Source organism: Gavia stellata, chromosome 3 (assembly GCF_030936135.1).
Source record: "Gavia stellata isolate bGavSte3 chromosome 3, bGavSte3.hap2, whole genome shotgun sequence".
NCBI classification, from domain to species: domain Eukaryota; kingdom Metazoa; phylum Chordata; class Aves; order Gaviiformes; family Gaviidae; genus Gavia; species Gavia stellata.
The window spans coordinates 38,580,479-38,603,756 of NC_082596.1; the positions used below are offsets into that span (position 1 = coordinate 38,580,479).

Sequence of the window (23,278 nt, forward strand, 5' to 3'; positions counted from 1 at the left end):
GTCAAAAACTCAGTACTGTGCTCTGTGGCTCCATTCACCGCTGCATCTGAAAATGGTATTTTTCTTTCTGTAATCCGTGGAGCTTTGATCTCTTAAAAGACTGTCAATAAAGTGGTGGCAGGTAAATAGAAAATATACACACAGTCCCACATCCTAAACTATACAAATAACTATACAAATAATGTGTTGAAAAGAAAAATTGCATTTAGCCTAATGTTTAGTTGGTTGTAAATGGAAACTGCTGTGGCAGTGCTGCTCAGCGTTGCCTCTTGGGTTTTCTCAGAAGAGACGGGTGATCTTTGGGCTACGAGTGATTCAAAGAAATTGCTCTGTGTAATACTGTCCAAAAAACCCTATATCTTTGTGAAGAGCTTAAATTCTGTTTCTGTACCTGTGTGTGATATCAAGTTCATAAGCAGCAAGCGGAAAAGCAGCTCGCACGGCTGCATCCTGGCTTTTCCTGGCATGGGCAGCACTTGCGTTTCTGATAATCTTTGGGTTTAGAAAGCATTCGCTTCGGTGCAGCGCGGCGGCTGGCTTTAGAGATGCTCTTGTTGGTTGCAGGACCCTCCCTGCCGGGGAAGTCACCAATGGACTGTGGACACTTGGCTGAGAGCAGCGAGGAGATCTCCGGCCCGGGCACAGAGCCCGATTCCCTGCTGCCTTCTGCCGCCGGCAGCAATTCCTGCCCGCCTTCAGCAGCCGGGCAGCGGGCTGGGGCACCTCCTGGCAGACCCGCCGCCGCTAACGCCGCTCGAGAGCGCAGCCGGGTTCAAACCCTGCGCCATGCCTTCCTCGAGCTGCAGAAGACTCTCCCCTCTGTGCCGCCCGACACCAAGCTCTCCAAGCTGGATGTACTCCTCCTGGCCACCACCTATATCGCACACCTCACTCGCAGCCTTCAGGATGAGGAAGAGTCACCGGGAGAGGGCTTGGGTACCCTCCGAGGGGATGGATACCTCCACCCTGTCAAGGTAGGAGAGCTGAGGAGCAGCCGCCACCTTCTCTCAGTGAAGAAGTAAATAGGTGTTAAAGATACTTAGATGAAACTAAAGATTTCAAGCTTGCTTACCTTGCCAGAGTTAATACGTGAAAAGACTGCCTAGATTAACCATTGCTAATTAGGTGTTAGGGGCCTGCTGGAAATGTCCCGGAGCTTTGTCCCTCCAGCTTCAGGGACTTCGCACAAAAATATCCAATATAGCGTCGGTCCAAACCTAGTGGGACTTGGTCCCTTGGAAGTGAAGGCGGAGGGCAGCACCAGAGGAGTACCAGCACCTCCTCACTCCCCGCCTGGAAATTTTGGTGATCCCCCACCAAACCCATCAGAACGGGCTGCAGGGGATGCATGTGGTTGAGGTGATGCGCCATCCCACAGCGGCGACCACAGCCGTGGCTGGGCCTGCTTTGGTTCTGCTGCCGAGGCAACCAAGGTATAGAAGGTGGCCTTAATTACTGGCCAGGTGCTAATTCCTTCTATGATAGTGCTTTTCTGATGCATTTATTTCGTCTAGTTGGTATACGCTGTTCTTGCTCTTCCCTTCGTCAAAAAAAAAATCACCAGGATGCGGAGGGGACGAGATGCGGAGGGGACGAGAAGGGGGAACTGGAGGGGACGTGGGGCTGGAAACTGTTTTCAAATGCATCGCTCACTGACTGATGGGACTCAAATACCACGGCGTATTTTCTTTGGCTCTGGTCTCAGGGAGTGAGTTAGAGCACTGGGGTGTTTTCTGGTTTTTTTTCCCCCTTTTTTTTTTTTGAGTCTGATGAATTCAGAATGATTTAATTAACATCAATTTGTGAAGTAATCTCTAATTCCTACAAAGTGACTAATTCACAGAGTTTCTTGTTCACAGCGTTGGTCACTGTAAAAAGCGTGATGTGAACGTAGGCTTCTGAGGCCATTTAAATGATTAGCAGGCTCATTAAGAAAGCAAAACCTTTACATCAATTAGAAGATGGCTATAATTTAAGAAAAAAATATTGTGATGTATTTCAAAATAAGTTTGGAGTAGCTTCTGTTAGTTCCCTTGGTCAGAGTGAAAGGACATAGGTCTCTTACGGTACTTTTTATCAGCTGCCAACTATTACTGGCAGAAAAATACTTTTAAATAATTATTGCAGCAGTTAAATGATCCAGATGCACATTTTCCAGGCTACTGGAATACAGCAATACTGGATTCATCTAGCAGTTATTTTTTATGATCTTATTTATGTGCCATTTAACTGTATTTGGTTAGACTCACAGAACCTTTACAAAACTAATCTTTCTAATATTCCTGGTAGTAAATTAATTTTTCAGTTGGCACTAGAACAAAAGTGTCACAGACAAATCATAGCACATGCTGCAAAAAAAACCCCCAAAGTGCAGGATACAAGACAACCAGTACAGATAAGGACTTTAACTACATTCATATATCAAGCACAGTAAATACAAATAGTGAGGAAACTAAAATATCCAAGTACAGTTGTGTGTACACTGAACAAAAAATATGGTTAATGACTTTAAACTCAGATGTCTTATTGGTGACAAATTCTTAACATCACACTTGAAATAAAAATACTGAAAGAGATCGTATGGTCTTTCCAAGTGAGAATATGCTGCTGCTTTATGTCTTTAAGTAGAAGAGCTGAGATTTAACTGCAGCATTAAGCCCCTCTAGCTTTTAGAGCTCTCTTTTGTTACCCACAGGAAGGGCGCCAGCCTGTTCCCAAAAGTGCCTTAAAAAAATTGTATTCTTTTGGAACAACATGCTGACCGTGTTTCAGGTATCTTTGCATCTGATGTGTATGACAAGTTGTCTTTTCAAACATCCACCTCTCTAATAATGAACTCAGCACATCAAATGGGAGCTGAATTCTTTCTCCCAAGAGAAGGGCACGCAGCTGCAGTCACCCGTACTGCAGGGCCGTTTGCAGTAACTAACTTGCTTGAGTTATGGAACTTGAGCTGTAAGAATAGGTATTTGACACAGATGTAGCTGATTATTTCAGTAATCAGTGAATGGAAAGATGAATTGTCTCATCTGAAATTGTCGGACCTGACAAAGAACAAGAAGTTGTCAGTGCTGAAGACAGCCAAGGAGCAATTGTATTAAATTCCTTCTAACGCACAGTCTTTAGCAGCTCCTGCGCTGCGATCGGTATTGTGGGGCCGGCCGGCACGAACGGGTACGCACGCAGGGGCCGGCCGGCACGAACGGGTACGCACGCAGGGCTGCAATCTCTGCGGGCGTTGGTGTATCCCCTTAGTATCCCTGGCACCGAACAGAGGAATGCTTTGTTTTATTTTACCAACAGAGCATCTACCATACAAATGGTGGTACGACGACTCGTCAGCATGGCCTACTCCTGTCCGTTGGGTCCCGGGGGCTTTAGCAGCTGTGCCTCACAATTAATTACCAAAGAAAAAACCCAGGCTGAGGTTGCCTTACCCAGCTTCTAACGACATTTTTCCAACAAATGACAGAACGGGAACTTTCTGGTGATCACAACAGTTTGCTATTTTCTCATATTGTGGTTCCATCAACATGTAAAGCTTTGCTGAGAACTGCATTCAGACTGCGCAGTTCCTGGGTATCTCAGCGCTGTGCTTGTCTCTTCTCTTGCAGAAGTGGCCAATGCGTTCCAGGTTATACATTGGAGCTACAGGACAGTTTTTGACTCACTCGGCACAAGGAGACGGTGGTGCAAACCAAGGAGAAACATCAACAACTTCACAAATCTAATCTCCCTTCTCGCTTCTAAAAAAAAAGTTATTTATTACACCTTATATATATATTTAAGTTAAAAAATAATATCTACAAACTATAATTCCTGAAATACTCTTTGTAGAGAAGGAATTGATTCTTAAATGTAATTAATACCTCATTAAGTTAATGTGACGCATGATTGGTTTCTATCATAGAGGACATTGCTGGGATCTGAAGTGGGGGATTCGGAGAAGGCGGTTGCAGTCAGCAGCAACAGGAGAGGCAGGCAGGAAGGCAGAGCTGCGAGCAGAATAGGTAACCTCATCCCTTCCGGGACAAGCGGTGAATAGGTATGCTGTGGGAAAGGGGGGAGAAGGAGCGATGCAGTACTGGCTAAGTACAGTGCAGTACAGGCTTGGATGAGAAGCAAAGGGCAAGTCTAATAATAGAAATGCGGCATGCGCTTTCTTCACTGCACGAAGCCAATGGCAAAAGTCCCCCTGACCGCCCTGACTGCGCCAATGGCAAAAGTCCCCCTGACCGCCCTGACTGCAGGGCTTCATCCTTCAGATAATCTTCAGTGTATGTAGTCATTCCTGAAAATGTGGATGCATGTGCACCTCAAGTAAAAATGTGCTGAAATCTATCCTGTGTACACACAGCGCTGCGTACAACAGACAGAAACTGCTCCGTACGTCAAGTGTTGCTTGTATTGATCTGTACGATTGCGTTGCATGTTACGGGGTTTAAATAGTGTTTGTTACCCTAGTACAGCTACTTGCCTGCTCAAGATACCAAGGTTGGTTTATCTTGTCTTTTAGTGAGTTCATGCATTCAAGCAAATGAGCTCAAAGAGTTGGCTTGTTCATAGCACATTTTTCACTTAAACATCTTCTATATTTAGGCAAGAAGCGCTGAAACTAAATACACAAATACCACCTAATGTATCTGTTCTGTAAAACACTGTGCTTATATAGTTTGTTATTGCTGAGGTAGACATTTTATTAAATATTATTCCGTGGACATGATGCATTTATTGAGTTGCAAAATCTGTATCAGTTTCTCATTGTACAGGACTGGTAGTTTCTAATAGTAATACTCTGCGTTTATAGTAACTTCTTTCTGAAGACTTCTTCACAGTTTATATTTTAAAATGACATTTGACAGAAAAGGAAAACGCAAATGCTAGCAAGAACAACCTTTATTAACAAAAAATCATTTTACTGCTTTCATTCTTCAGTCAAACTTCTGATGTCTTTCAGAGGTGCTGAGCATGTCATTGCAAATTGAGTGTCCAGCATCACAGAAAACTAGGCCTCCAGTATAAGAAAGTATATAAAAATTAGTAGAGCCATTAGAAAGAGTTGGACAAACCATCTAGGGTATGTGAGAGTTGTAGAGTATGGTAAAATCTGGAACTCCTCTCCACCCCTGCAGCATTCTGAGCTTTTAACAAGGTTATTCTTTTAAATAGTAAATATTGACATATATTTAATATATATTTAAAATATATATTATTATTAATATATATTGTAAATATATATTAAATATATGTATTTAAACTATTTTAGGTATATATTTATTTACAATTGTAAGTGGTTTATTATGAGAATTACATAGCCAGAGCACCATTCAACCACACAAACTACTGTATTTTGTGAAAAAAACGTACAAAAGGGCAGTTTTGCATAGACAAGTATCTACTCAGGTAAATAAGAGTCTGACTTTTTAAAGAACTGTACTCACTCTCCATAGTAGGAAGAAGTGGGTTGGCACAACCTCTTATTATTGGGACAGCTATTTGTATTCAGAGATACTAATGAGGAGGTGCAAAGGAGTTGTAAAGGTGACGACAGTTAAGTAAGATGAAAGAGTGACAGAACAGTGAGGGTTTGTAGGAGTACTTTGCTGTACAAGATGAAGGCGTTAAGACACAGCTTACACTTCAAGTAGCAACGTAGCAGCACAGAGAATTCAGTCTAGTTTTGTATGTGACTGAGATCTAAATGAATGGCATCAGGTCAGCGAAAAAAGGACAAGTGAAATCTCAGCCAGAAGTCAATGATGTCAAACCTCGAGCTGCCACCACACAGCAGTGGTCTGCTAGAAAAACCAAAATGGCTAGGGAAAACACGAAATGTGGTCACGTTTTGCATCAAGTGCATGCTCTTGCCTAGCACAGAAGTGCTGCTTACTTCACAGGCTTTTAAATAATACACCTGGAAGGGACAGAATTCAAGAAACAAAAAAAAAAGAAAAAAAAGGCAAAAAGACACTGCCCCCAGTTTTTAAAGGCTTCTTCCAGTAAATGTAATTGAAAGATTCTGACTGCTTATTCACAAAGTAAGCATGAAAAATGGGTAAGAATACGGAGTAGGAACATAGAAAGTTATGAATGGATGGCTTGGAGAAAACATTTCTGCTCAGACTTTTACTACAATACAGGCGGAGTTTTTACAGTGGTCAGAAGACAGCCAGTGAAATGGAACAGCAAACACCAGAGCTACTTTGTACGCACATTGGTATAAATTGTGGCCACATACACGACAATGCAAAGACCTCAGCAGCATTTTATAGACCTATTACAGACCAGTAAGAATATGCAGAATTACAACAGCAGATTTTTACTTGAGAAGAACTCCCTGTATTTATGAGTTGGGATTTTTTTTTTTTTCTGAGACAGATTATTCTGCATCAGCTGCAAATTTTTATGCCTTTTCTTCCATAGCCAAGACACCAGGTTAGGCAACCCACTTCTTCCAACCAGTGCAAGAGTGCTTGTCTTCCAGAAATTTACACTAGGATCAAAACAGATCCTCTGAACCTGTTTGCTTCAAACCTGATGTTTGGATAGAACGTCACATTTCTTAGGAAGAATTCGTATCCCTGTATCCTGAAATATAACAGTTTGGCACTTGGCACCAGAAATGCACGTGTGTTTAGGAATAAAATTCTACAATGTTCACACATTGCTGTCAAAAAGAACCGGTTTTCATGGAGTAACTTAAAGATCTTAGCAAAGCTCAGTTATTGCCATCACAGCTTTTCCTTCAGAGGGATGGGACCGGTAAACTTCACACGGCCATATATGCGAGTAACCTGCTTATGCAAAACCTGCTGCATACAGACCTTTTCTTCCTCATACACGCAGCTGTGACTACAATACTGTGCCCTGCAGCCACATATTGCTTTCTCTTAACACATACCCTTCCAATCACTCCTTTTCCCCTCAGAGACCGTGAGGACAAAGTATTCATTGTGCTTGTGTAAACTAAAGAATGACAACATGAATTTTCTATGGCTTTGACTTCTAAAAGACTTGACTATTCAGTCAGAACGGAAGGATTTTAAGTTGAAAACGCTGAGGTTTATTAGGAATACTGTTGTACGTAAGACACACCAAAAAGAAAGCGAAGGTGCTTCCATCTCGGGTGGTCTCGTCACTTTCTTAACCCACCTGGAACAAGCTCTTCCGTCTTCTCCGTGAAGCCGCGACCCCGTAAACTGTCCCACAAACACAGAGGGGCGTGCTCGCTGCCAGCGCCTCACAACCCCGGCGGGCTCCGGGGGCCCCTGCAGGAGGCGGACCGCAGGCCCGCGCCCCCGACGGCACCGCCCGCGGCCGTTCCCCGCCCCCGTTCTACACTGACCCCTCACTGACGATCTTCCGCTGCCTAACTTACATGCCAGTTCTCCCCCCCAAATTGCAGCGAAAGCGCCGTTATCGCGGCTGTTAAAGGACTCCCGCTGCTGCCGGTCCGAACGGACCAGGCCGCCCCTCAGGGCTCCCGGGGCCGGGGACGAGCGCTGCTGCGGCGGCCTGAGGGCGGGAAGCCGCGGCGCAGGGACGTGCGTGCCACCCGCGGGCCTGGCGCCGGGGGGCTGCCGGGACACGGCCAGGACGGGTGCCCAGCCCCCTCCTCCGCGCTGGCCTCCAAGATGCTGCCGCGCGACCGGGACCGGGACCGGGACCCCCGCTGACCCGGCAGCCCACCCTAGTTACGCGCATGCGCCCACGGGCTAGGCAGGCCCCGCCCCGCCGGAAAGTGGCGCGGTGCCGCGCGCCTTCCCCGCCCCTGGCGCGCGGCGTATTTAACGGGATCGCGGGGCGGGCTCGTTCCTTCCGCGTGCCCTGCGGTCCTGAGGAACGGAGTGGGGCGGGGCGGCTCCAGAGCGGCTGCGCCGCGCCCCGTTCGGGGGGAAGGGACGTGGCGTGTGTGGTGGGGCGGCTTAGGCCGGCGTGCGGCGGGACCCGGCGCCCGGCCTGCGCTTGCGGTGGCCGTGCTGTGGGAGCCCCTTTCAGCGGGCGCTCGTCGGTGGGGCTCCTGTGAGAGCGAGGGGCGCCCCCGGCAGTCCGGCGGCGGCGGGGCCGGCTCGCCGTCTGCGCGGTGCGGCGGCCACTCCGCCGCGCGGGCTGCCGGTAGCTGCGTGGCTTGTGAGCTGTTCCCTGCGGGCCTCGGCCTCCGGTATCGGAGCGGCAGCTTGGGCCGCCGGGTCTAGCCCCGCTCCGCCGTGGAGGCCGCGCGGACCCTGCGGCAGCGGCATGCGGCTGGCTTGCTTCCCGGGAGCGTCCGAACCAGCCGACCCCAGACGCGCTGCTAAACAGTAGAGTGAGATTTTCTCTTTTCAGAGGAATTGGAAATACCCCCACTGTTTAATGTAGGAAGTCGAATTCTGACAGTTCAAAACGATGACGGTAATTTCAGGAATTGAAGGGATGGATTGCTGGCGCTGTTTCCTGAACAGCGTGAGCCATCACTTGAAAGATGAGTGATTGTCATGCTGTTGTAATGGTATCTTGGTTTTGGTTGCCAGGCATAGTGGCGGTGTACTAACAACCGGCTTAGCCTGCATGCAGCAGCTCGTTAGTTCAAGCTGACGCGCACTAGCCATGCAGGCTTTCCAGGCGCCTGCGTACGTCTTGAGACTAAGATGGACCTAATTAGTATGTCCCACTCCACTGGCAAGCTGCGGTGGTTACTTGGTGTTATCTCTTGGTTCATCAAGTCTTCAAAGGAATGACAGATTGGACATCCAAAGATGGTTTTGCTGATAAATCATTTTTGTCGGCAAATGCATGTCCTAATTCTAAAGATAAATTACCTTTTTCTTCCTTTGGGGAATTTGGCAAGTGTCATATGGTGACCCTGACCATGCCCTTTTTGGGTTGTAGGCACAGATCCAAAACAGTGGCTTCTGGCAGGGACAGGACCCCAGGGGTCTTGGCAGTCTCTGTGGTAATGCTCTCCTGCCAGGACCATAGCGTGAGTGCTGACCTTAGTTCAAGCGATAGGAAACCGTGTCGGCAAAAGTTCCCCCCAGCGTGGCACATGAACTAGGGTTAAAGGCTGTACCTTGCTGGGGGCTGTTCGTTAGGAGCCGCACAATAGCCCTGCAATCAGTCGCTGTTTGTTAGGAGCCGCACAGCAGCCCTGCAATCAGTCGTTCATACTGGAGCTTGCGTTAGGCAAAATGGTCATGCCTCCGTTCATCCTTGATCTCTGCTGATGGCTGGCTGTGCTTTTCTCCCCTGGTAATGATAAAGCCAGCAGTGAGGTTGCCCAGTAGGTTGGTATTTGAATGGCTTACTTTCCCCAAGGCAATGTTAATGCTTTCTATTACCAGCTCAGCAGTGGAGTTCTGAATCAGATGTCTTTTATCTCTTTTCATTGTTTTAGGCAGCAAGTGAAGTTAAGAGATGAGTTTGTTACTGGCTTTGGGAATCTCAATCTGGGCTCTGCCACGCTGTTACCTTGCAAGCAGAAAGATGTCACATGAATTCTGGAGCTACAGAAGTAATTATTTCTTCCTGTACTTAACGTTGAGGAAAGCCTCCTGAACTCTACATTTCTGAAGCTGTCTTATGGCTTGTGAATTTTCTTACAAATGGAACAAGGAGGAATACGATTGTTTGCATGTAGGGTTAAGAGGTTGAAATTCTAACAAAAGGTATGACAGCTATAAAACCTGCAAGACTTCCTCCCCAGCACAAAGAGGTGCAATCCAAGAATTGCGAAGGAATCGGAGGGGAGAGGTTTGTAATAGTATCAGAGTGTCTAGTTTTTAAATGGGGAGAGAAACAAGACTTCTGCTTTGAAGAATTAACCGATGCTAGTTGGAAGTGAGAGACTAAGTGAAGAATCCTGTGTTCAAATCACCTTCCCTGCTGGCTCTTAACCCTATCAGTCTAAGATATCCCAAAGGGAAAGGTGACTATGGCAGTGAGCTTTCCCTCTAGAAAGATACTTGGCATCTGGGGCTTGAATGGGACAACAGGGAGGGGCCTCTGTTTTTGTGCCCAAAGAGAGCTTTGTTGTCTTGTTCCTGGCTATACTGAATCCATTCTGTGCTTTAACTTAAAAACAAGGTTCTGCTTTGATTTATAAAAGTGCATCTCTTGTGAGAAACTTAACAAATCCCCTTGCATTTGATACCTGGAGAAAATTACACCAGTCTTGTCACAGGCAGGAAACCGCTTGCTGGCATAATGATGACTCCTCTTTGCCGTTTACCCAACTGAATTTTGTGATGAGCAATGTTGTATCTGATGTGCCAGCTAATTAGTAGCACTTTGCCAGTTTGATTTGCTACCATCATTTCTGATTTTATTGATTCTTTTAAAGGTGGTATGACATGAGATGACCTTCTCCGCTGTCTTCGAGCCTTGAGTATACACATACAGCCAACAGTAGACTCCATCCACTTCTAGAATTATGGGTGTTTAAGAGGGTAAGTTGCTTTTTTACTGTGATACTAGAGCACTCAGGCTCCAGTCAGCTGTACTGTGGGCTGGTGAAGGCCTGTACTGGCCACATTTGCTGCTGCCTGGAGCTGTGCTGGCTTACATCAGCTGAAGGTGTGGCCTGTTAGTCAAGGACACTTTTGGATTACTGGCTGACTTTGCTGCCCTTCACTTGTGGTACAGCTGCTAGTCTTCTAATTTTTGCTTACAACATCATGGGAGAAGCTGGGGAGAGGTAAGGATAAAAAGTTGTGCTTTTTTGCAGAATTTTTTTCTAAGTATATACATTTCTTAATATGGCTTGTCAAAAATAGTGATTTATAAAGTAATTCCATTTAAGTTTATTTTAGAATAAGTAATTTTGCTGGCATAATGATGAAATCTTTGCCGTTTACCCATCTGACTGGTTTTTGATGTGTATCTTTGAATCTGAAATGCCAGTAAAGTTAGTAACTTTGTACAAGATTGATAAAGCATATAGAAAACTAACTTTGAAATTATTTTTTTAGCTTGAAAACAGCAGCCTGAAATGTGGACTTCTAATGCATTTGGAGATGCTTTCATGGCCCTTCCTGCTCCTGAGAAATACTGCTTGATTCAAAAGTAAGGCAGAGGAGTAGCTGTTCAGTGAAAATGTGAATAATCCTCGAATGAAGTTCAGGTGAGAGTGTTGCTCTAGAAAGGAAAGTTGCCTTGTGGACACTCTTAGAAGTTAGTATGAATATTTAAGTGTACCAGATAAATTGAACAAAATTGAATAAATCAAGGGTTAAACCATGTAGAACAACTTGTGTTATCTTGTCTAAATGAGAGTGTTTACAATATTAGTGGTGGCAGCTTTTCTGCTTATTTCCAAGGCAATGTGTGTACAAGTAAAATCTTGGATTTCTGTTTTCAGTGACTGTAGTTTTTTGTTGAGGCTATGTGAGCAATAGCACCATGATCCTGCTGGATGACGTCGTGGGTAGGCGTCACACTAAGCTTTTGGTATTCAGCTTGTCCAGATCTGACAGGAAGTCTGTACAATTTTTCTCCTGCTTTTTTAACATGGACCTCTTGAATGTAAAACTTGCTCAGTATTCTGTCTACTGCTATATCCTTACTAGGAAGATAAAATACAGGAAAGTCCGCAGTTGGAGAAGCATACTATAGCTCAGACACCTCATCTTTTACCACACCGCTCTTTACACTTGTTTTTGCAGTGAGGTAGAGTTGAACTCACTGAGCTGCCTACCTACCAGACAGTCCAGTAACATTTTTTCACTTTTCTGTAAGGTTCTAATATCCCCTGCAGTCTATATAAAGTAAAGTGGAAATACTGTTGGTTTTGGTTTTGTTTTTTTTTAGATTGCGGGAGCACATCAGCATCCTGGTCTAATAGTATGTTGCTGTGATGTAAAACTAAGACATAGAACATCAAGCAGCATGGTGATACTTTTTATATATTTTAATTATAGAGCATGAGTAACTTAAAGTTGGCTTATGCTAGGAAAACAGAGTTTTAATGTACTTAAAACAACTTACCCCTCTTTGGGTGATACATTTGAAAAGAAGCAACAAGAAAAACTGCAGAGATTTCATGCAGTTGAAATGAAACATAGATTCTAAACTCCTGGTTTAATTGTTATTTGTAGTCTTATTAAAAATCCTGCTTTAGTCCTGTCACTTAACTGTGGATGAACAGTGGCAGCCAGGAAGAGAAGTCAGGTTGTGGCTTTATTCTGAAGCCCTGGCCTCCCAGGATAAAGACATCACTCTTGTCTTCAAACAACCCTGTCAGAAAAATTGTAATTGACTCTTGTCAGCTATACTTTATTCCTTAGCAAAACAGCACAGAACTGTCTTACAAAAATATTAAACTTTATTAGTTATATATTTCTAACTGCAGTCTCAAAAAGCTAAAGCTTCAGGCTTTACTTACCGAGTGGAGTTTTCACTCTTCATTACTGTTAATGTGAATTCCTGGGCCATATGCACCAATGAACTTCAGCAGTTGATGGTGACACTGCATGAGGTAACTATCTCTCTGTTGCAGGGAGTTTTCATCATTGAGGTCAAATGGAAATACAGGATTTGGTGCTATGCAAAATGCAGACTTGCCTAAGCAAAGAAGAAATCAAGACTTAGACTAAAATTCTTGATAAACTCTTGCCAGGACTTTGAAGGAAAAAAAGCTGTGACAGATTACATAGTAATGCAATCTTCTATGTTACCATTTGTAAGTGTTACATAATTCTTGTCTCACTACCAAATTTGTGTCCAAACAAATGTGACTGTGATGCTAGATAAACAACTCTCAACCCTTGCTTTCTCTTCTCCCAGGAAGGGAAATCTGTCTTTAGTTTAACCTGGACCAATGTTAGAGGAGTGATGCTTCAAATGAGCCAGCATAAAGGATGGAGGCTTGGTGCTGGCCTGTGGCCTAATCACATACAGCATGGAGACTCTTCGTGGGAAAGTTGCATTATGTGTGTGAGTTCTGTGCGTTGCATTATTTACCGTGTTTTAGGGTAAGAGATGATTCAAATAACAAGATGGCAATCAATGCATCTTCCTCAAGTACTTTCTTTCTTAAACTGAGTTTAGTATGAGCCTTAGACAGTGAAATCCTGAGAGAGGAATATAAACATGTCAGAATAGAAAATAGTGCAGACGCAAATGCAGTATGTATTGCCCTGTTTCAAGCACTTCTATAAATTGAAAGTTAATACCAGAGTGGGTTTTTGCCGTACTTCGGCTGTGTAAACTTCCCACAAATACTGTGCAGTTATACTTGTCACTGACAAAGTACATATTATCATGCATGACTTTCTTGTGCTATGAAAGCAGTGGAACTTGGCATATTATCTAATGTTAATATTTTTTGCTTGCATAATACAGTGCTGTGATAATTTAAATCCCATTTTTGTATTCTAGAGAGCTTTAATAGTGATAATGGTTTCTTAAATCACTGGGGTTTTGCCTGGCAAAGTTCTTTAAGCTTTTTTTTTTGCAACATCAATATATAAAATAAATGGTATTCATAAATGGTAAATAAGATTCTTTATGCTTGAACTTTTTGAAACTTAAGAGTCTTGTCTAGATTTCTATTTAACAAGCTCTTGAGCAGGTTAGCACAATTTGTATTGAAATGTAGATGTGTTCCCTTTACTGTGAAAAGTAGGACATACAGAATTTTTAGTGCAGAAGCTGATAATGTTGATCCATGAATAGAATCTCTTCTTACTCTGCGACTTGCAAGATAATAGCCCTGAATGAGGTTTTCTGCTTCTGAACTCAGTTCAACATGAAGATTCTTAGCAAACAAAATAAACTAGAGAGAGGGTATACATTTCAAATACTTAACTGGAAAATAAAGAATTTACATTTTTTGCACCTTTTAACATATCAGTGGCATCATAATATAGTTTGGACAATATATTCAACCAATAGTTTTTATAAAGAAAGACAGCTGTCACCATTCAACTATGCATAAGGATAGATCTCAGATACTACACAGAATCATCTGTTAATTATACTAGAGATACTGACAGTTTACTTAGAATGGAATATTAACTTTTACTACTGATTGTAAACTATTCTTGTCAAAAGTAGCTATTGGAGATCTGTTCTCATACGAATGTTAACCTGGTATGGTTTTCAAAAGCAATCAAACAGAATTTATTATGATGGCCCTTTTAAAGAACTGAAGCTGCTTTTATCAATGATCCTATTAGTGCTAGTGGGAATATGGGGGGGGGGGAAAGGGTAGGAAGTGAGTATTAACAGATCTAAAAATAGGCAATCTGAATGTGTGGAGGGAACCTTCATATTCTGGAAACAGTATGATATTCCCAAGTAAATACATTTCTAAATTATTGGGTAGTATCTGTTACCTCCTCATAATCCTGCATTCTGAACTGCTTTGAGACTTTGTACAGCATGGCTTCAGGATTAATGGCTTTTTTCAAGATATGATGTACAAGAGGAGAAGATTGGTGACACGAAGGAAACTCATTGTACATCAAAAGCCCAAAACTGTCTACAAGGTTAGGTGGAATCAAACTCATGTCCTAAAGAGAAGACCCAGAGAAAGAAAACAATTTATTTTGGTCTTTTGACTTGTAGAAGCATTGCAGTTTTTTCAATCTGAAATGTTCAGTATTATCCATATATACTCAGTCCTGCAAGATTATCTAATGAATTGCCTATAATATATGCAGTAAAATTTTGTTTCAATAGTAGTTGTCAAAAGCTATTCTGAATAAAATAATACCTACCTTTGGGAAAGCTAGCTCATTTTAGAAGATACTTGATTTAAACTCTCTGAAGTTGTGACTTTTTGGGAAATACTAACAAATTTGATTGTTTTAATTATGAGTTGAAATAACCATAAACACACATGACTGCTACAGTACAGTTACTGTCATAACAAGGCATGTGCTTTACCATCTGTCCAATTAAAAAGTTATCCTTTTGCATATGTTTCTTTGAGGAAGAATCCACATCTACAAAAGACCAAAAACTGGTCTGAACTGAAATAGTAACTTGTTGGTCAGCCTCTTCTCCATATTTCTTCCCGGGAATGAATACTGTTGTCATTCTGCTCTCTAGCACTAGGACAGGAGAAAATATGTCAGTCACATAATTGATGTAGTTTAAATTCTTAGTCCTGCACACTATCTGAAACCAGTCATGATTATATATTTCACTGAATTGTCATGATCAATGGATTGCTGTAGTGTACAGCCTGTGTAACAAATGTAAGCTTACAGAACCTTGGCTTTTCGTCCTTGTTTCTTACACAGGCTGCTTAAAAACAGCATCTAGATTTTCCCAGCATTTGAGGGCCATAAGCTGGGGAACAAACCTAGCCATGAATTTGCATGTTTGTTTTGTTTTGTCCCCTCATTTATTAGTAGCTGTGAGATTACCAGACTGTAGAAGTTCAAGTTTATCCTTTTTGTATGAAGATAAGTCTCCTATGTAACAGATACCACCCTTAGCCAGCACAGCACTGCAAGCTTGAATACTAGCACTTCCAGTTCCATGTTTATCTCTGGACACAGAGGGAAAAATTTCACTAGAAGGTGGGTGTCGTATGCCACGAGGCAGAAGACATATGCTGTAATTCAGAAGCCTAGAGGATTAAATAATTCTGTCAGTCATAAATTGTTAAATTATTTTTCAGTTTTTCAAAACTTAAAAACAACTTAATACTATACTTAATGCTTTATAATGGTATTTATATGTATTAAGACTCACTTAGAAACAACAACAGAAAATACCCCTTAACATAAAAACCAGTGTCAAAACTAAATTTTTTAAAGTAACTTTGAATACAAATGTAGAAGTCCAAGCTTTCTCGTTAACAGGACTGTATTTCTTATGGATTTAACATATGAGGTAAATCATGGTTTGCAATAGAAGTAATTGCTAGGAAGTAAAAGTCATCTCATAATTTAACCCCATATTGTTAACTCCTATTCCTATTCTAGAGAAACTTTTCCAGTGATTTAAAAGGGTAGCAGATGAGCAATCCTGGCCATCTGGGAAAAATGAAAAGGCTGGGAACTTGCAAGCTCTGCCTGCCTGGGTTATGTCCTCCCTCCCTCCCCAATTCTTCTTGTGAAAGCAGGTATAGAATTTCCTTTTTCATCCCCTGTACTATGTTCCTTGGTACAAAGAGGTTGCAAATTATCTGGTTCCACAACCAAAGGCTCCTAATGATTTTAAGATGTCAGAGCACGATTTATCCTACTATTAACAACTGGGAGAAAAATATTAATTAAAATTAATAAGTATTAATAAATAAGCTATCCTGCCAATATAAATGTGATGTAGGGAATGCCTATTTTGACAGGCTGCTGACAATAAAATACTATGTGCACATGCAAGACAGTACAAATGACAGTACTGACCAAGATCTACAGCGTGCAACTGTTTATTATTAAACCAGATGTTTTGATTCTCAAAACACTGAGTTCCTATGATTTCTCTTATGAAATCTTACTCTTAACCTGGGGAAAGAAATCCTGCAGCCCACATTTTTTTTCAAATTTGAAGTGATTTCTACAGCTAACCTTTGAAATGGTTAAGAAAATATTTTTTTCCAGAACAAAAAATACTGATGAATTTGTTGAAGAGCTCCCATATGAAAATAAAATCCATGCCACTTTCAAAGATCATTTTTCAAAAATAAAAATGAAGCCCTTTGGGAGTTGGGGAAGGAGAAAGTAATTTTGTTTAAATTAATATAAATTTAAGGTGAGCATATTGTTCTTTTCTGCAGTGTATGGTGAAATTGTGTTAAGTTTAAGTTGTGTGAAGGGGTAAATACATAAAACACATAAATACAGAAAACCATTTTATTAAAGGTAACAACAGCTGCATTTATGACCTACATGTAAAGATGTACATGACTTTTGATACCTTATCAGTATAGTTTTTATGAAAAAGTGATAAAAATGTAAGTATGTATTTACACACTGCTTATTAACTGAATATGCTGATAACTCAGAGGCGGTGAGGAAAAGGCTTAAAGTGACACAAGATTTGAAAAGTAGAGCCCTTTGCTTTTATCATTACCAGCTTCTGGGACAGTCTTCAGTTCTGATTTTGGAAGAATGTTTTGTTTGAGCTCTGCTAAACAGTGCTAGTGTTAAAATCTTATTGAGATCGTTACAAGAGTGTTAAAGGGTTTTATTATTAGTGAAGTTCTGAACTAGATTTATCACTTGAAATGAATGCATATGTCCCAGGGATAAAAATTGGGTATTTATACTAAGTTGGAGCCCTGTATATTCTTTTAAAATACAGTCTTTTTAGCCTTTCACATAAGACCAATACTATTATCTTTAAAAATACTCACTGTTTTAATTCTAATTTATGTGAAAAATAAGGAATTTCTTTACCTATCAATTACTAGCGTGTCGCTTGTCACAATCAACAGATCAAGATAATCTGCATTTTCTTTTTCACATGTCTGTACTAGACTCAGCAATATTGCAAGTTTAAGAGTATTGTAAGTGCCTGGTGGAACAACCTGAGAAGCAAAGGTATTGGCAAGGATGGCAGTAAACCTCCAGCGTGAACTTGAAGTCAGCGAGAGCAGATACTTAAAATTGTCACTGACAAAAGAAGGACCTATGAGAACAAAGTACAGGTTAACAAACACTTCATAAGAGAGCTATGCAAATATATTAGAACAAATCACTGTTCTAGGCTTGATACAAAACTTACAAAGAATGAATATGTTTATATATTAAGCACAAATTCAGAATGTAAACATCTGACACTTAATTTTGCTACTCAAAAGGTAGCAGACACTATCTGGTAAAACTGATGGAATAAGAAAGGAATAACAAAAAAATACTGGGTTCATTTAATGTATGATTTCAAAGTACCTTCCAAGGGATAGGAGAAGTTGGAAAAAGAAGTTGAAGAACTGCAGTAAATAATTATGTAGTTTCCCAATGCATGGAAACTGGGCAAAAGAAAATACTCTCAAATAACAGTAAGCATCCATTTCAGCCTGTAAGAGGAAAGTCCCAGACTTGTTTTGTAATCCAGGCCTCTACATAACAGAAAACTGTACCAGTTGTCAAGATTTTGTTCCAGAAGGTTTTCCAACTTTTTTAGTCAATTTTTAATGGAACTTTCTTACCATTTGGTTTACAGAGCTGCACACTATTGACTTCTACACATGCTGTAGCTTGTAAACCATTTTGTACACAAGCTGGAATTCCTATAATCTTGTAGTGGTTTCCTATTTTCATTCTATTGGCCAGTTCATCTAGAAAGTAAAAAGAAAAGGGGGCGAGAGGGAAAGAACCTGCAGATGTGTTGGGGCATAAAACCAGTTTTAAATACATGGTCAGAATAGTTTTCTTCACATTCTGAATGGTTTGATTTTATGATTTAATTGCACAAAACAGTTGGATGCAAAAAGTAAGGAAGGCACACTGGGTGAGGAAAAGTAGATTCCTGATAAAATGGATGATGCATTTAGGTCTGCATCAAAAAGAAAATGGACAGTTGTTTGCAAGTATGTGTTCCTACTCTGAAACATGTGGTGACACCATTATCAGTTACTGTGCTTTAAAATGTCAGAGAAAAAAACACGATAAAAAGGAGATCTAAACTAAACAGATCTCAAAAAGACACACAAACAGCCTAAGAACCTTTGTATTTCTGTGCATTTAAAAAAATTTTCAAATTTATTTTTTGGAAATAAGTTAGGTCCAACCAAGTATCAATCTTGACTGCAAGACCCTGTCTAACCTCATTGATCACTGAAGCCAGTGGAAATTTAATGCATGCGTAACTTGTGGTATCTCACCCATAGATTCTGTTTTATAACAATACAGGCATAGTGTCGGTTTATAAGTGTTTTTCATGATCTTGGAGCTACTTAGTTTTCAAGAAATTAACCATATAATTCCATAGACTTTTGGAATGGCAGGGTTTTTTTGAAGATAATTAATGGAAGTATGTTGGTGAGTTGTGATTTTAGTTGGATATTCACATCGGAAATCATTTAATGTTTGCAGTGGAAGATAGTTGTAGTAGAAACCAAAAATCGTGATGGAATGCGGAAAACAGCTAGATTGAGGAAGGATGTGAAAAATTCATGAAGTTAGTACAACACAGTATGACCAAAGGAAGTAGAAAGGAGGAAAAAACAAGCTACAGTTAGAATGTGATACTGCAGAGCTGGCCAGGGGATTTTATTTAAATGAAGGTATAAAAGTGAACACAACAGTTTTGCCATGTGCACTCTTCAGTCACCTGCATATACTGTTTAGTCACCTACCTAATTTTATGTATTTTTCCCCCCTAATTTTATTAAAACAACTGTGATATGAATTACAACTTTGAGCATTTTATCCAGAGAAATGGACCTATAAGGAAAATGCAAGGGATTATTACAGTTCAATTCTAAAACATTTTAGACAAAACTCCAACATTCAGCTTACCTCTCAAGAAAACTGTAAATGTCTGAATCCTAAAATGTGATTTATCATTGGAATATCCTTTCAGAGCATTAAGAACTTTTGCATCAATCATTTCAACTATTTGTTTATCTTTCAAAACAAAGGCAAAGAAAAGGTTAGTTTTCTTGAAAACAGTACAGCTTTTTTTTTTTAAAAAATGACTGGTGCATTGTGGGGCTTTTTCCACTTAACCGTTTTGTTTACTTATTGTGTAACAGCAGCAGGAAAGTAACAGATCTAAAAAAAAAAAAAAACCCTGATGTAGATCCTACCACCAAGTACTCTAAACTTCATGTCTTCCTGCAGTGGCGAAGAACACAAACTACACACAAAATCATTCCTCACTGTGGCAGATTCTGTAGCTCCAGGCAAATGCACTCTTATGTACCTAAACCCTGGGGGGGAAAAAAAAAAAAAAATTACCAAACATTTAAAATGAGGACATGGCTTTCATTTTAAGTTTCCCATTAAGAACAGAAGTGATTAAAATACTGGACAGTGAAATTCCAAATTTATCATGTATTTCTTCAGATGAGCATACGTTCCTGTACTATGCTTCCACCAAAATGATGTGTGTCATTTACTATAGGTTGACCACAAGATGGCGGAATTTCCTATCGCACCTTCCCACTCAGAACTGCTTCACCCGGCTTTCTGAGCCGTGGGGAGCCAGTGACTGCTGCTTCTGCCTTGCGTGGAAATGACATGGGATATGGATATTCATTATTAGAGGTATGTGCCCTCATAAAGACGTCATTATGATTTATTCTGCAGTCTCCTAACTTTGGGATTTCACTTCTCTTTTATAATTTTATGGTCTCTTACAGGAAGAAGCAAACAAAACAGTACTTAAGGCCTAATCCTGCAACAATATAAGCACTTCAGCAATATTAACTCAAAGAAGTAGTTCCACAGAAGTCAGCTACTCATTAAAGCAAACTTGTTCTGTGCTGGAAGCTATCTTCAGCGTTAGGAAAATGGATTGCTGACATAGCTATGCTCCCAAAACATTTAAAAATGCTGAGCAACCACTGGCAAGGTCTGCTGCTTTCAATTAATAAAAACTATGCTGTGCTCATTACAAAAATATCTGCATAATAAGACTGCATAGGAAAATGCCTTTTTCTGACTAGGTTTTTAATCTCTGTTCTCAAAATTATTAAAAAGCTTTTGAAATAGTACCGTTTTTTTTTTTTTTTTTTCTTTTACTACCTTCAGAAAATGGACAGGTTTCCTCAGTACAAAGAAATCTTGCTCCTTGTGTATATTTTGTTACAGTTCCCATTGCAATCGCTATTCCTTCAGACATATAAAATCTTTGAGATGTGTAATTAAAAGGAAACGCAGAAAGGCTCAGAACATAACTTGGTAAAGGTGGCAAATGTGTTGGTTTCAGCAGTATACTAATCTAACAAGAGACACAATTGCATTAATACTGTAAAAATATTTTATTTAAAACTGCTTTACTTATATGGACAAACACACAATGTGATATATAGCTATTAGGAAAAAAAATTAAGAAACCCATGAAGTGTAAGTAATTAGGTTTCATATTATTTATCTCAAAATTGTCGCAATATGGTTGGGTGAGACTTCCAGCTATTTTTAATTACAAATAATACTACAACCAAAGGGAAAATGAAAACTGAAAAGTTAGTACAAAAGTATTTGTTAATACTTCGCCATACTTAAAAGATTTAAGATCTAAATGGAGGAAAACAATGCAGACTCACCTGGGCCTCTGTCTGCAGTTGTTCAATTAATGATAATGTCTTAATAGCTATGAAACATACCTATGATTGAAAAATAACTTCATTTTAGAAAAGAAAATCTAGTTAAAATATAGAGGATGTACTTTTGTCTACTCTTGTCTATAACTATATACTTACTGACTGAAAAATCTGTGCAGCTTGTATGGGATTATGAAGAATGTAGTTTCCAAGAGTTGCATCTAATTCACCAATATCAGAAGGATTTATTGAAATAATGAAACGATAAACAGCATAACTTTGTTTTGAGTCTGTAGGAGCAAAATGTATCTCAAATAAAAATAAGAGTTTTGTGTAACATTATGTATCAATTTAACAGACTATATCTACTGAGTGAGCAAATACCGTTATATTTTTTGCAAGCGTGCACGAATTTCTGAAGGCCACCACTTCTGTCAAGGTAAACAAGGGCAATTTCCCTCATTTTCTGTATTTCATGATGCATCTTCCAAGAAAGATCTTTGCACTCTTTATCAAAATTTTGGAATAAACTGTGAAGAAATGACGTTAGAACTGGCCATGCTACAATAATAATAAAGGTATATATTAACAAAGCCATACAAAATTAAAATAGTCTGTTTTTCAAACTATGCAACTCTTTAAGGATTTTTAAAATTCAATGGAATGGCTGAAGCATACTACATTCCCAGAGTAAATTCCTGAAGAATGCTCTAATGTTTTCTTTTCTCAGTGAATTATTTCACTGCCCAATTCCCTAACCCATGAAATTAAAGCTTGCATTTAATTTAACCTCCCCTACATATTTTATAGGTATAATCAGCCTATCAAAAGTAAGACTTGAATATCTCCCTTATCTGAGAAGTCTGTCATAGCTGTTAAAAGTGTGAAACTGGGCAACATCTTTTCCCTTTTTTAAATCTGATTTTCCTACTCTGCTGTTACCTCCTGTAGCACCCATTCAAGGTGTTGACCTTGCAAACACTTATTTCCATCCACATACACAGAAGATCAATTCTCATTCCCACAGACAAGACTTTCACAACTACCATTTGGTTTGGAGGCTGACCGTGTTCTTCAGTGCTGTTTTCATTGTGTATTATCCACATCTCTGCATTCTTTTTTTAAGCAGAATCTCATACCATGAAGCATTACTTCGCTGAATTTAGAAGGGAATTACTAAGGCCAAAATATGGTATTTTGTATATACGTATCTGGTTTACTGTATTAAAGATTTTCTTCTACAAAGTGTCCTTTAGCCCCCTCTGTAGATGACCAGTATGAAACGCCACTTAAATCTTCAAAAATAGATGTGGCTACCTGGTAAAGGCCAAAACACAGAATTACTGGGCTGATGAGGAAGAAAAGCTCATTGCATATAAAAGATCCCTTGTAGGAGTTCACAAAACTGGCTTCGGGAGGACAAACAGATCCAACATGCAAGAGAGGAGTAACTGAATAGCAGTGCAACACTAGCATGGCAGCAGTGTAAACCCTGTTGTCTGAGAATTGTACGCTGTGGGCTGGCAGATGTGCTCAGTGCCTGAAGTATCAAAGTTTAAGCACAAGTTGGAAGAGAATTTATAGTAGGGATTTTTTTTTTTTTTAGTTTCTTTAGGATTACTCCTACACAATTACTGCTCCCTCCCTTGAGATCTTCAGCAAGAAGGGATTAAGGAAACACATTGCAGATCCGCCACGTCTCCCTGGACACTGCGTTCCCCGGGATAGAAGGAAAGGACACCAAACACGACTAGGAAGGACTAAACTATGGCCCAGGTCATTGTGCACTAAACACTGTCATTGCCTAAGCTTCAAAAAACAGTCTGACTAGTCCCAGTACCAGGGTGACCATGTTCACCAGTGCCCCCCACGGCCTGCTCACCCCACTCAGCTGCACTCCAGTGTGTGACATGATACCCGACACTGCCCTCCTGGCTTCAAGCTCCTGCCATTAGCACCTCTTCCTCACAAACCTCACCGGTGCTCTCCCCAGAATATTCTCCTGGCTTGCTATAGCCCCCTTTTGAGCACTGCTGTGTCGGCAGCAACGGGCACTGAGGGCGACGAGGCTGCCCACACCGCGGCGGGGAGAGGGGCCATGACACCGCCCCCTACGAGGGCGCTGGTGTGCTCGCA

The 23,278-nt window shown here is 40.7% G+C and overlaps 2 protein-coding genes, 1 long non-coding RNA gene and 2 other non-coding genes across 5 annotated transcripts; 4 read left to right on the forward strand and 1 right to left on the reverse strand.

Annotated features, from left to right (window-relative positions):
• The first annotated feature begins 575 nt into the window (after window positions 1-575).
• Window positions 576-3,731, forward strand: TCF24 (transcription factor 24). Its single transcript, XM_009807477.2, has 2 exons — window positions 576-974; window positions 3,615-3,731. The coding sequence occupies exons 1-2, from the start codon at window positions 591-593 to the stop codon at window positions 3,729-3,731; spliced, it is 501 nt and encodes a 166-aa protein (XP_009805779.2). The 5' UTR covers window positions 576-590.
• Window positions 3,732-10,173: 6,442 nt separating this feature from the next.
• Window positions 10,174-10,252, forward strand: LOC132316815 (small nucleolar RNA SNORD87). The gene has a single exon (XR_009483945.1). It is a non-coding gene; the product is annotated as a small nucleolar RNA SNORD87 (small nucleolar RNA).
• A 548-nt stretch (window positions 10,253-10,800) lies between these two features.
• Window positions 10,801-10,879, forward strand: LOC132316814 (small nucleolar RNA SNORD87). The gene has a single exon (XR_009483944.1). It is a non-coding gene; the product is annotated as a small nucleolar RNA SNORD87 (small nucleolar RNA).
• Window positions 10,880-12,370: 1,491 nt separating this feature from the next.
• MCMDC2 (minichromosome maintenance domain containing 2) lies at window positions 12,371-21,626 on the reverse strand. The gene is made up of 14 exons (XM_009811805.2): window positions 21,527-21,626; window positions 21,302-21,432; window positions 21,146-21,205; window positions 20,625-20,820; window positions 19,685-19,807; window positions 19,395-19,502; window positions 18,083-18,211; window positions 17,331-17,562; window positions 15,351-15,556; window positions 14,866-15,032; window positions 14,313-14,489; window positions 13,608-13,750; window positions 12,937-13,046; window positions 12,371-12,537 (listed from the first exon to the last, which is right to left on the reverse strand). Exons 1-14 carry the CDS (start codon window positions 21,624-21,626, stop codon window positions 12,371-12,373), a joined length of 2,049 nt encoding a protein of 682 aa, XP_009810107.2.
• On the forward strand, window positions 12,497-20,532 carry LOC132316735 (uncharacterized). Its single transcript, XR_009483936.1, has 4 exons — window positions 12,497-12,655; window positions 12,760-12,909; window positions 20,002-20,144; window positions 20,240-20,532. It is a non-coding gene; the product is annotated as an uncharacterized LOC132316735 (long non-coding RNA).
• Window positions 21,627-23,278: the final 1,652 nt, after the last annotated feature.